This window comes from Haliotis cracherodii, unplaced genomic scaffold (genome assembly GCF_022045235.1).
Source record: "Haliotis cracherodii isolate W230 unplaced genomic scaffold, xgHalCrac1.p SCAF_1, whole genome shotgun sequence".
Classification (NCBI taxonomy): domain Eukaryota; kingdom Metazoa; phylum Mollusca; class Gastropoda; order Lepetellida; family Haliotidae; genus Haliotis; species Haliotis cracherodii.
Window position 1 is genome coordinate 24,906,413 of NW_027266264.1, and position 14,298 is coordinate 24,920,710.

A 14,298-nucleotide genomic window follows, 5' to 3' on the forward strand; every position below is an offset into this window, starting at 1 on the left:
TTATTGCAGTCAACGTTTTTTTGACAACAACATTTTTGACAATGAGGCACTATACTAGTATTAATTACTTGAAACTAAATTAGATTTTGCATTTAGTTTACCCTTTTAAGTATAGGCAAGTATATTTGAATTAAATATCAATAATTTAATTTAATCTAAATATTTACATTCTAAACCTACAACCTAAAACCTTCGGTTAGAATTTTCTAAAAAATAGATCAAACTATTTCGGATTTTTAATACCTGCCAACCTTTCAACACATATACACCGTGATGTTCCAATCGATAACAGGAGTGACAGTGACAATGACTGACACTAGCGCTATGGAAACTACACTCTTTCTATATTTTCTATTGTATTGGTTAGCAGGTAAGCCTAGCGTGATGGTTGGAACAGCCTTGTCGTAGGAGCCCAGTCTCTATTAACCTGACGTGTTCTGTTCTCTACGAACAACGTCATTGATCTAAGCGAGAGTTAATTTCTTTTTATTGAGCCCTAGTCGCCTTATATGCAGATCTGGCGCACTCATTAATCTATTCTAGGGGGGTCATGTTTCCCTTCACTTAAGGAAGTCGACAGGCCATTTCCTGCAGTATTTTCACTGAGCAGTTTCATCATTAAAATCGAGGTAAAGATGAAGGCTAGCGTTAATACGGCAATTTACTCTTGGATTTACTTTGGATAGCTGTCTTTAAAACTGGTTTCACATCTATTACACCATTCGTCAGTGATATGATTTGTGCACATTGTTACGTTCACAGCTTCATTCAGCACGAGACAGATCAATAAGAACAGGAATATGACCCCAGTTACCTTTTAAAGCCGCCAATTAATCAAAAGCACTCATCTACAAAATGATTCAGGCGTATGTTTTACCGCGTTGCGACCTAAGCTGATTTCAGTTCCTCGTGAGAATGATAATGATGAAGGCAAATATACCAATGAATGCGAGTACAAAAACAAGTCATCTGGGTTCAACGCAACATTGAACAGTATTGAGCCAGTTCTATTGCTTACCGTTTGCTTAACTCTTGCACGATGTTTGAGCAGGTATACAACACTCAAGGCCTCAGAAGGCTTTCAATGGGTTTATGGTAGGTATGTGGAAGACATTTCCAATTTTGACGTAATTGGAAAACTAACTGATGTCCAATGAAATTCTCTGTTTTGACTTGCACTATATGTTCCCCTGTTTGTTCAGGTGAACAATTGACGTGCCGTTGCATGTGTTTGTGACGTGTGCCAACAAAGGGAAGTAACACCCTGGTATCACCAGTGTTTGATTATGATTCATAAACACATGCTCGTGACATAGACGGAATCGAACAATGATCGTCTTATTATTGTGGAAAGTGTTCTGTCGCTTTTATTCATCATATATTGTAATATTTCTTAACATGAATATGTGGCGTAATTATAATGATAGCAGGAAAGTGCTAATGTCAGGTCACAACATTATGAAGCTTAGTTTCGGTAACTGTATCTCAGGGGTACAGACATCATTCTATCACGACATATTATTTTCTTCATCCCCTACGCTTTTTCTCCTCCTGCTTCCTTTCCTCCGTCTTAACCCTCTTCTTCTGCTCCTCCGTTTTAACCTTCTTCTTCCCCTGCGCCCTAACCTCCTTCTCTTCTCCGTCTTAAGCTCCTCCTTCTTCTCCTCTGTCGTAACCTCCTCCTTTTTCTCCGTCTTAACCTCCACCTCCTTCCTCTCCTCCGCCTTATCTTCCTTCTTCCTCTCCGTCGTAACCTCCTCTTCTCTTCCGTCTTAAGCTCCTCCTTCTCCTCCGTCTTAAGCTCCTCCTCCTCCGTCTTAGTCTCCTCCTTCTCCCCGTCTAATCTCCTCCTTCTTCTCCTCCGTCTTAACCTCTTTCTTTACCACCTCCTTCTCACGCTCTTTTACGCAATCTTCTCATCTCCTCCGCGTTCTTCTTTTCGCCTCCTATTTCTCTTCCTTCGTCTCCTCCTCCGTCGCCTTCTTCACCTATTTCTCTTCCTTCTTCACATCGGCCTTATTACCCCCCTGCTATTTTGCCTTTCTAAATGTGTCTCTTTTAATGGGACGATAGAAGGTCTGCCCCGAACACGTCATGTCGGCGGTTCGATCCCCGCGTTATACCAAAAGACGTTAAAAGATGGTACTCCCTTAAGGGAGTTAAACAAGGACCGGTCAGTATAGTGTGCATCAGACTTAAACTTTAAAACCGGCACAAGTCCCGACGACTGCAAGCAGCCACACACACGTGCATGCACATCGCTATATAAACGTAATAATCTTCAATGCGACATTAAACCCCAATCCTCACCTCACCTAATGTTAATGTATCTTCCAGTAACAATCATATTGTTAGGTAACAGTAGAGAAGTGTATTTGTAGTTATTGTCAGTGGCAGCATACGATTGAAGCGCAAGTAAATTGTCGAGTGCTGCAGTGGCCAGATTGTAACAGGATGTGATTTAGAGTTACCTCCCGTGGACGTAGACAAACATGGGAGGCAGTATCGCGACAGTTTCTAGAAGTCTGGTTGTACCTGCAACATGAGGTCGATGATGACTCGCATCTCGCAACACCGAATTCCTTCCAGCCGGGCACTATCCCAGATGCAAGTACACAGTCACTGTTACAAGATACACCTAGACGAGGGCCTGTTACTTAAGTACATATTGCTGATGACACGTATGTGATCCATTGCATTGCCTGATTGATTGTAAATCTAATGTGTGTTAGAATATAATTGATTATTCAGTGATCATGTGTGGTCATTTACTGATTTCACAATTTAGTTTTGCATGAACCGATTTCTCGGTTAACCTTTGCTTTTTGACTTGGAAATCACTTCGCAACAATATGAAATAACAGTTTATTCACGTTCGCACGTCCCCATGTAAGATTACAGCTCCTGACCAATTTACAGCTCCTAACCAACGCGCCTTGGCGACGATCCCTTCTTCGCACCTGAAAATTTGAATGAAAAAAAATGAAAAAAAGAGAATCAAAGGAAGAGTTAGTATTCTTTACCGATCCACATTTTGCTAATAAGAACTGACCGGCGGTGGAGTTGTTTTATGATTAACGGGGCGTTTGGGTAGCCTACAGCTAATGGTTAACGCATTTGCTCGTCAGTCAAAAGGCCCGGGTTCGATTCCCCACATTGGTACAATGTGTGGGCTGGTATATTATCAAAGCACAGAAATTGTCTCCGAAATTCTTGTAAACATTAACCATGCATGCATCAGGCTCATATCTGGTTTTGTTGTTGAATGTACACAACGAAATGAGTTGTGTGTTTGTTTTTTGTTTAACGCCGCAATATTCCAGCTATATGACGGCGGTCTGTAAATATCAAGTCTGGACCAGACAATCCAGTGACAACATGAGCATCGATCCACGCAATTGGGATCGATGACATGCATCAACCAAGTCAGCGAGCCTGATCACCCTATCCCGTTAGTCGCCTTTTACGACAAGCATAGTCGCCTTTTACGGCAAACATGGGTTGCTGAAGACCTATTCTATTCCGGATCTTCACGGGCCCAACAAAATGGATGTTACAATTAGCATAAATAGGATTGTTAAGCCAATATGTTCTAATCTTAGCGAAGCATAGGGGTTGCAGTAACAATAGTTTGTAATTAATATTAGGCCTTTTGTAAAGATATTTCTTTATTGTGTTCACATAAACGTCTAATTCAACCGGTTCAACACAATATAGATTATATAATTTTGCCCCAATCCAGATTCCACCATTCAAATGTTAATCCACATGATATTGACTGATAGAGCTGGCTTGGACAAGAATTAGATAAAATAGTAATTTTCTGTTGAAAGAATCACTAAGAAAGAAACAAAATACCAATTGAGTGAATGAAACAAAATCTTACCGGCATGGATGGCCACCATTGGATCTTTATCGGAGCTGCTGATATGAATCGAAGCATGGCCACTTCCATCAACGTCAATTGTCTTGCCAGTACAGCTGCCGTTCTCGAGGTTGCCAGAAATAACATCGCAATAGCTTCCAGACGGAAGTCCAGTGTTAAGGGATTTGGAAAGGTCATATCCCTCAAGGTTGAAGGCAATAAAGGCCTTGTTTCCTCTGGAAAATGCTATCTGATAGTCTGAGCCTGACCACCAATTAGATAACCCGGAGTAACCCGCGATGTTCCTGAAGGCAACCATGTTGTACATCTGGCGCCATCGGTGCTCACACGTCCAGCCGTTACCACAGTTCATACCACTAAAAACAGAAAATGGCCTCTAGATAACGAAATGAACAAATATGAATGGTGTTGTTCCCCATCTACGTTCAGGAATCATATATATGATATAACTGGAATACTGTTCAAAGCGGCGTCAAACCCATTGACAGATATAACGAACTTGTCTTTTTGACCTGGCCATTTCCTGTTTATATGCTGTATATATGCCTATAACGAACTACGACTGTTACGAACTAAAATTAGTGGTCCATTTGAGTTCGTTATAACCGTAGTTTACTGTATATCAAATCGAAATTATCTCCAGAAACGTGTTTGCTTGAAGGATTTCCCATATGCTTAGACAAGGGAAAGGTACAGAAGATCTGAAACATAAAGTGTACATTGGATCCTGGATATACTTTACATACTTGATGGTTACCGGCTTAGTACTCATGTCGCCGTTTTGAGGGGGTCCTTGGTCAGTGTTGGCTTGGTTGAAGTCATATGAGCTCATCACCCTGGGGAAACCATAAGGATGGGCCAGCATGAAGGCTGTAGCCAGCTTATAAGGACGGGACTCAAAGTGGGTGAGAACACCTCCGCCGCCGCCATGACCACGCTGATTGTCATGGTTATCGATGAAGACGACAGAATCGTCGGATTTCAACATGCCCCAAGCTGATCCCCAGTTGGCTAAATACTTCATGGCGTTTTGCTTCCTAGAAAGAGAAACAGTTTTCATTGAACATCCATGCAATATCAGAGACTCGTATGCAAGGAGCCGGATAGCATTGCAATGTGGAAACTTGTGAATTACCACCTTGGTCCGATAATTTATAAATCAAATACCTGAAGACTTGAGCCAACTTGGCACCAAAGATGAAGTTGGTGACCCTACCACTGCCAAGGTACTGGTCTCCTTTGATCGGCTCACCACCCATGTCGATTACCTCCTGGAAGATGAAAGGCTTCTTGCCACCCCCAAACACGTCAGAACGGAGATTCTTTACACTCCCGAATATAGCAGTCAGGTCCCCTGCAACACAGGAGACGGAAAATAGTTCATTTGTAAACTCTTTATGTCAATGACATTATGTTGGTGGGTTGGTGGGTTTGTTGTTTTACGCCGCACTCAGCAATATTCGAACTATATGACGGCGGTCTGTAAATAATCAAGTCTGGACCAGACAATGCAGTGATTGATATCATGAGCATCGATTCATGCAATTGGGATCGATGACATGCATCAACCAGGTCAGCGAGCCTGACCACCCGATCCCGTTAGTCGCTTCTAACGACAAGCACAGTCGCCTTTTACGGCAAGCATGGGTTGTTGAAGATCTATTCTACTACGGATCTTCACGGGTCAACATTTTAAGGACATTGTTAGGTATTGTCTTATAGTCGTACAATTGTGAGGACTTTATTATGTCTCAACCCCACAGTGATTTTTTCCAACATCTTCACGGGTCTAATGTCATTATGTGGTACATATTTTTCACCATATGTGGAAATTAGTTTACTTCTTTGCAGTACTGTGATAAACAGGTATTTATCCTACCCAAATGGTCTTGGATTACAGTTAAGACCCCATTGGTAATGTCATGATAATGAACACTGATCACAATTGAATGACATGTGCTTATTGGGGTAAGTCAATGTTATTTGGAGTCAACAATGCAATACCACTTTTGGAAACACTCAATGGGTACTGACAAAGACATTGGCAACTGAACATTACCGTTTTTACGTCGCTTTTGTCGCCAAATGTACCAAATGGCCTACCTGGCCACATATGTTTGGCAGCGTCGACTCTGAATCCAGCAATTCCAATGTCGACCAGGTGGTTAAGGTAACCCTCAATCTCGCTCCTCACGTAATCCTTGCCGGCTTTCAGATCCGCCAACCCGACCAACCGGCAGTTCCTCACCTCTTCCGGGTTATTGTAGTTATGAATTTGCATGTCGCCAGTGTGGCAGTTGGAGTTGTCGTTGAAGTCGGTTGGGCCGAATGGAACGCCTGGGTACTTCAGCTGGTTGGCGTCGTACGAAGATCCAGCAGTGCCTTGACCCGTACCTCCAACACCGGTCATGTGATTGATCACAGTGTCCGCATATATTCTAAAGGAAAAATGCTAAAGAACTATATCTTCGTATTAAAAAATGTCTATACATGTATTTATATATAATTTATGGTATATATATCTTGCTTTATTTGTGCGTGCGTGCGTGCGTGCGTGCGTGCGTGCGTGCGTGTCTCACATATATTCACTGTGTCCGCATATATTCTAAAGAAAAAGTACTAAAGAACTATATCTTCGTATTAAAAAATGTCTATACATGTATTGATATATAATTTATGGTATATATATCTGGCTTTATTTGTGCGTGCGTGCGTGCGTGCGTGCGTGCGTGCGTGTCTCTTCATGCCGCACTTAAATATCATGCAACGTGTCAGGTTGTTACCTTTTTTACAGAGGCGACATGCATTCATAAGACAATCTTCATTTGTGGATTTATTAATTGGGTAGTTATCACCGATTTCATATGCTCCCTTTAACATTTTTCTTCGAAATGAATCCTCTCCCAAGACGACGCTCTCGCACGCACGAAGCTCACCTGACTCCAACCTTGTTGTACTTTGCTCACTCACTCACTCAGTCACACTTGCTTAAGTCATAACATGTATGTGACCTTCTTCTTTAACCAGCCCCTGATTCTATGTGGGTATGTGTGAAGCTCACCTGACTCCGGCCTTGTTGCACCTGGCTCACTCACTCACTCACTCAGTCACACCTTGCTTAAGTCATAACATGTATGTGACCTTCTTCTTTAACCAGCCCCTGATTCAGTGTGGGTATGTGTGAAGCTCACCTGACTCCGGCCTTGTTGCACCTGGACACCATGTCCCTCAGGTCCTGCTCTGAGCCGCTCCTCGTCTGAAGTTTGTAGCTGACAGGCTGGTACCTCTCCCACCATGGCCGTCTCGGGTTAGTGACCACACGGTTCTCATTAGGAGGAGATATCTGTAGGTAGGAACGTCATGTTAACCTGCATACATTTCTCTTCTCTGAGCTCATGGTTTCCCCAAAGGAGTCAAGTCAACAAACAACAGACTACAAGAATATAATTCAGTTCACGCTCTATCGTAAGGCCTGCTGAATAAAGGATACACTAAATGTGTTAATTACAAAATAAAACCAGTTCATCCATCGTTGACGTTTGTTCAGAAAACAAATCCGACTTTTTCCTCATTTTAAAAGAAACCTTATTCTCAATGCTGAAGGCACTCCTCAATGTCGTTGGAGGCTCTTCATGACAGAATTGTATCGTACACTTTTGCACACGTTTTTTGTTTGATGATCCTCTTGTGAAAAAAGGGATGCCACAGTTTTCTTAAACGAGCCAAGGACGTGGGGCATAATCTCAATATCAGTGTTTATTTTTTTAATGGTTCTGTATGATAGACGGTATAGAAATAAGTGTCAACCAAGCGGTGCCATTTCAAATCGTCCCAGAGGCTATGAACGTCGAGTTTATGTGCAGTGTGTTGAGAGAATCAGCCGACCTGCAGGCCTCAAAAGTGAAACAGAAGGCTCTCTGTTTGCTGCTCAGGACCAGCCACTTCCCAATCGAAACCGTCAATGTGTGACTTTGCATCAAAATGTAAATATGAAATGTAGAATATTCAAGGAATTTAATGTGTCCAACACATTGTCAGTGGATGCCCACCTATGGCACGAACGCAGTATCTTAAACGACGTGATGGAGTGGTTCGATCGTTTTCTTGTCGCCGTCGCCATGCTTGTGGTTTTGACACAGAGGTCCATCCATTGTACTACCCAGAATATTTTGAGGGCGTCGTGGAAAATTATAAATGCAATGTATCGGCCTATATACGAACTCAGACCTATCCAGGCCAACAAACCTGATCTTGTCCTTTTTGATAAATCCAATGAAATCATTTATATTATTGAATTTTCTGTCCCTTTTGAGGAAAAACATTGCAAATATTCAGACCTCGGTTCGAAATGTCACGCTTGAATCCAGAGTACATAGTTGTCTGACTCCCTATTCTTCTCAGTGCCTTAGGTTAGGTAGCTCCCAATCTACTGACTGACATTTGGAGAGTACCCGGGTTTGTTCCAAGGAATACAGCCCTTCTGACAATCTGGTAATACAGGAGGCTGCAGTGTTGGGGAGCCTTAGGCAGCGGAGTCTTGGGCTGCGTGATTGAGGTAATGAGCCTGACCAGCCTGACTGTGATCACCCGAACCCTCTTTGCAGTATTGTTTGTTTTAATCTGTAACTACTACTACTACCACCACCACCACCACCACCACCACCACCACCACTACTACTACTACTACCACCACCACCACCACCACTACTACTACCACCACCACCACCACCACCACCAAAACCACTACTACTACTACTACTACTACTACTACTACTACTACTACTACTACTACTACAACGATATGTAATTTAAAATTCAATCTCAAAAGATAATCAAAAATCAAAAACGTTCGTTTGCACAACGAATATTTATTTGTCCGATGGTGTAACCAAAAAAGCTAAACAGTTTAGGCAAAGAGGATACCTTGATTAATTTAAATATAATATAAGAGAAAAAGAAGTAAACTCGGTCTTTACTGGAAACCGGAAGTTTGTTCACATACTACAACGAAGTGGAATCCACTCTTGCTTGCTTACAAGGAGACTTATGCTCTGTGCTTATCGTCAGAGGTGACTAACGGGATCGGATGGTCAGGCTCGCTGACTTGGTTGGTGCATTTCATCGTATCTTAAGTACGTACATCGATGCTCATGATGTCAGCCACTGGATTGTCTTGTCCAGATTCGATTATTTAGAGATCGCCTTCATATAGCTGTAATATTGCTAAGTGCGACTTTAAACTACGAACAAACAAACAAATAAACATTCTGTTCAATACCCTTAAGACACTCAAACAATTCCGTTTGATACATCTGTATAATGGTGTAACCTTATAAGCGAAACAGTCAAGGCACAAGGGAGTGGTTGGTCCGTGTACTATCTCTTGGAACCTTTCAGTTTAACGGAAATCCTACTTTATGTATGTATTTATGTATGTTAGGTGAGGTGAGGTGAAATTGGGTTAAACGTCTCGTCCAAGATTATTGCACTTATATAGCGACGTACATGCACGCGTGTGTGTGTGTGTGTGTGTGGCTACTTGGACTAGTCCGGACTGATGCCGATTTATAGTGCTAGCACACTGAGATATCATGCCGCAGTTTAACATGAATACCCCACTCAGACACAGTATACTGACTCCGAGCCGACCAGTCCTTGTTTTAGCCCTTTGATGCCGAGCGCCAGACAGGGTAACAACAAGTACTATCTTTTAACGTCTTTTGGTATGACGCGGCCGGGGATCGAACCCCGGACCTTCCGCTCTCCGGGCGGACGCTCTACCACTAGACCACGGAGGCGGTCTTTTATGTATGTTAATGGATATAACATACATGTATAAAAATACAATTAAGGAACTAACATATATACATGTTTTCATAGTTTTCCTCCTACCAATGCCCATGTTTACTTGTGAATACCTGTAAAGTCGTTTAACACAAGAGTTATTGCAGTGAATGGTATTGAAGCTGTATGGCGAGGTGACTGATTAGTAGTCACATGTGACCATCTACTGACCTGAACGCCACAGTAGCCATATGGTCCAAGGAACCTCTCACATTCTTTCGCAATGTCCGACCACGTCCACTCGAACAGGTGGGTGATGGCACTCCTACCATTCGAACAGTGGGGATCACTGTACATCGACGCTAGAGCTACGCAATATTGCAGGAAAAAGAGGCATGTTAAATGTTGAACATGGTTCGAAACAGATACTTACGGACATATTTCATTTGCTTGATTAATTAGGGTGTGTTGTTTGTCTGGTTTGTATGCATTTGATCTCGGCACGGTTCCTCACCCTCTGACCAGCGGTTAAGAGAAATATACCATAGCTCGCTTTCCATCGTCGAGTGTTTACCGGCAAAGCAGGACATGTTACCCTTTTCGTGAACACCCGGTGTCATCACTTATTTTCAGTGATCCATTCATACAATTTACACCACTGTGATACCTTTTATGCCCTATTGAATCTGTTTCGGCAGATAATCGAGACTGGGTATTCTCTGGCGTTGACGTTTTATATTTACATAACAGTAATTCGACACCTAACCAGTTCGAAAGGATTTGATGTGATGTGATATCTTTTAGAGATAAACCATTTTCACATGTATATGGGTAAGGATATGATTCGACCGGCGTGAAGAGTCCAGGTTAGACTAATTTTAATCATCAGCGGCCAATGACTGTCGTTAGAAGCGACGAACGGGATCGGGTGGTCAGGCTCGCTGGCTTGGTTGATGCATGTCTTAATCCAATTGCGTAGATCGATGCTCGTGATGTTAATCACTGGATAGTCTGTTTCAGATTTAATTATTTACAGACCGCCGTCATATACCTGGAATATTGCTGAATGGGGCGTAAACACCAAACAAACAAACAAAGTATGCTTTAAACATACTGGTGTTAAGTACAGACTTACCCGTTGGCAGCAGGAACGCTAAAGACCAGGTAGGAATCATGACAGACGTTGCTATAATGACAAGAGGAGATAGCCGATCTGTCTTTTATAGAGAGATAAAAATTGCTAGGGACAGCCTTGACATATGCTTTATATAATTTGTCATAAGCCTTGTCCTTTTCACTTTCACAAACGTCATCTGTTTTACTTGACATGAGTCGCACCTTCTTGATTAATACCACAAAACAGCACGTTTGTGAAATCTGCGCAGTAATTATGACCTGCAGGTTTGTCATCGGGAGATTATTGTTTGAAAGTTTACTCAGGTATTTTTTTCTTAATGACCACATCCCGTTTCACCAGAAATATGACACTCTCTAGGAGAGGTCACAAAAAGTAATACACACATTAGGGGAGGGTCATGGAAAATGGACATTTAATAATGAAATACAAAGCCCTTAGTGTTTTTTTTCATTTTGTCTTTTCATGGCGGGTTACGGAAAGTTGTACATGGACACAAGGAGCGCCATCCAAACATAGGGCAAGCATTGGGGAAGGGTAATTACTTTCAGTGTATCAGTGCATCTACAAGGTTTGACCCCCACCCCAACCCCTAATAACGTTTGACATTTTGACTTTGACATTAGCCAACATGTGTTCATCGTTATAGACAGCGACAGCGTCATAACTATCACCTTACCCAAATGGATTTACCAGACTTTTACCTTGAAATGAATTAACTGTAACTCTGTCCTTCAAGAAACTAATCCTTTGTTGTGACCTTAAATTATTCTGTTCTTATCGCCAAGACCTTGCGAAGTATTCAAGGATATCTTTATCTCCTACCGATAACAGACGTTAAATTTCACTTAAACAATCTCTGCATACCAATGATAAAAGCTATATATGCTACTCAAAGTTGGTAAGGATCACCACTATAAAAGGTAATACACCATATTGTGTGCATCTGTTGAAACAGCCAACGACAATATTGGGTGAAAACATGTTTAATGAGAAAAAGCCCGTTGTCATGTGCCACACAATGCCAACAGACAACAGGTCACCATTGATCAGTCAGAGGGGAGGTGAAATTGGGTTCAACGTCGCGCCCAAGATTATTGCACTTATATAGCGACGTGCATGCACGTGTGTGTGTGTGGCTGTTTGTACTATTCCTGACTGATGCAGACATTTCGCGACAATCCATCGGTCTGTCCGCTAGAGTAACTTCCCTTTGTCAAAGGGCCGTCCATGACGACTGCCACAGACCCTACAACTACGGCGACACGTTAATGTATATCTACTTCGGTGCATGTAATGCGAGAAACGTTATATCCCATTCCATTTTATCTGAAACCATTTATTTACGCTTGTACAACTATTTTGCAGTTAACGCCTCAATCATATTCACTGTTTACATGTACAGGTTCACTTCAATTTTGCACTGATACGTTAAATTTGGAAATGTCATCACATATCTACCATATGTTTTTTTCTGAAATACGTTCATATATATACTCTTAAAAAAGCCAGATTTGTGTGAGGTAAGAAAATACATTAAACGAGGAACCGTACAAGGTATTGAGCCAAAACGTTGTGGAGAGAACACTTGGTGATTCTAGTCATCTCAGTTATCGGTACATAGGAAAATTCCAAGGTAAAGATCAGTTACCATCAATAACGCGTATGTCCCCCGTTTGGATCGATAGCGGCCTGACATTTCCTGCCCATGGAAGAGACGAATATGCGATTCACATCCTGGTGAATGGTAGCCAACTCGATCTGCAATGCAAAAGCAATGTGGCGTAGCCGTCTATCCAATTCATCCAACAGGTGCTCCATCGGGTTCAAATTCGGGAATCTGGAGGGCTAGGGGAGAACATCCATATTGACAACATGGACAGGCTCTTGTGATCCGTGCTGTATGCGGTCGAGCGTTGTCCTGCTAGAATACACCGTTGCTATTGGCTGTAATTGGGAGGACGTGTGGTCGGAGAATTTCGTTGATGTATCGTTGAGCCGTAAGATTGCCCTGGATATGGATATATGGATATATGCTCTTAAACGGTTTCGTACGATCTGGTCGGAGATTCTGCGCAGTCCGGGTATTTGGGATGCGGTTGAGGTGGCTGTGGTCGTCCTTTCACGTAGGTGGCGCAGTTGGATGAAGCGGTTTTGGCCAGGGGTGGTGGGCGCTACATTGAAAACCCTGGCTACGGCTTATCGGGATTCCCCTGCCTGCAAGCGGCCTATGACCTTGTTTCTTTGTGCTTCTGTTAATCTTGGCATGTTGTTGAACTGTGACTGTTCGATTGACGCAGATGCCAGGCAATCAAAAACCCTTCACTTTAATACCGTTCATAGTACTGCTCCACTTGCAGTGCGTGCAGCTCCGTGGCCCTCTTGTTAATGTACCAGGTGCGTTTTTTTACGAATCGTGCGTGTTTACGACTAATGGTTTGCATGTCCTTGTTGTGATCATTTTGATCCGGGAAATTTGTCACTGACTCTATAACACAATAAACCTCTTCATTTTGCATCCGCTAATTCTGCTTTTATGGCCAAATATATCCGTGTTGCGTTTCTGTTTTTATTTAAGAGTATGTATCCTTATATTAAATACCTTAAGGCAGATATGAACGCCAACAGGAAATATATGAACATTCTTAGTAGGCCTTTGACGTGTTTGGGTTAGTGACAGCGCTTCACATTCATTCACAAAATCATCATCACCGTACATTAAATATCATCTCTTAACGGCCAGCAAACTCATCTTCATCGTCATTCACACCCCCTCTTCAGTCATTCACAACCTCACCATCATCTTCATTCACATCATCTTCACTTTCTATTCACATCTTCACCGTCCATTAACGACATCACCAAACCGCCATTTGCAGCAGCAACTTCCAAACTGGACTTTAAACACTCTCTTCAGGATTAGCTTGGCCGTCAAGGACAAGATAACCGTTTCTGCTGTTCATGACATAGGTATTTACATCAACGCCATTTACACTATCAACATGTATAGCATTGTTAAAAAATATATTTATAAAACAGTTACGTATATTCGTATATGAAATACGTATCGTGATTTAAGGATTGATTTAAAGCACAAACTAGTTCAATCCACATTCGTTCTTCAGTTCACATTTACAGTAAACGCAGGGATCTATCGATTGTCGCAGAGAGACGTATAAACGCATTCATTTTCCCGTCAATATATACACCATTGATATTTGTTCTTGCACCTTTTAACCCGCGTACAATGTGGTCTTTATGGATAAACCGAGCAGGTCCATGTTTACCTATGTAACACAAACATGTAATATTTCTCCTACCTACAACAAAATATCTTTGATCTGTAAACATCTATCCAGCAATGAGGAATCGTACAATGGACTGAAATGTTTGCAGAGATTTCTTATGAATATGAAAAATTAATGCTTTTGTCGTTAATATTTTTTCAATCCAAGCAGCGTTAAACCCAGCTTACTCAATCATAACGTTTAGA

The 14,298-nt window shown here is 42.0% G+C and overlaps 1 protein-coding gene across 1 annotated transcript; it reads right to left on the minus strand.

Moving 5' to 3' along the window:
* Positions 1 to 2,851: 2,851 nt before the first annotated feature.
* On the minus strand, positions 2,852 to 10,882 carry LOC139475027 (alpha-amylase-like). Its single transcript, XM_071258245.1, has 8 exons — positions 10,806 to 10,882; positions 9,902 to 10,038; positions 7,078 to 7,229; positions 5,990 to 6,324; positions 5,054 to 5,240; positions 4,633 to 4,923; positions 3,887 to 4,242; positions 2,852 to 2,960 (listed from the first exon to the last, which is right to left on the minus strand). Exons 1-8 carry the CDS (start codon positions 10,843 to 10,845, stop codon positions 2,923 to 2,925), a joined length of 1,536 nt encoding a protein of 511 aa, XP_071114346.1. The 5' UTR covers positions 10,846 to 10,882; the 3' UTR covers positions 2,852 to 2,922.
* Between the last annotated feature and the right edge of the window lie 3,416 nt (positions 10,883 to 14,298).

Bases quoted from the DNA above. Each gene is read 5' to 3' on its own strand.
- LOC139475027 (XM_071258245.1), bottom strand. From the start codon at position 10,845: ATGATTCCTACCTGGTCTTTAGCGTTCCTGCTGCCAACGG. The intron at 10,039-10,805 runs GTAAGTCTGTAC...AATATTGCGTAG, and splicing joins AGCGTTCCTGCTGCCAACGG to CTCTAGCGTCGATGTACAGT. The intron at 2,961-3,886 runs GTAAGATTTTGT...TCAAATTTTCAG, and splicing joins AATGGTGGCCATCCATGCCG to GTGCGAAGAAGGGATCGTCG.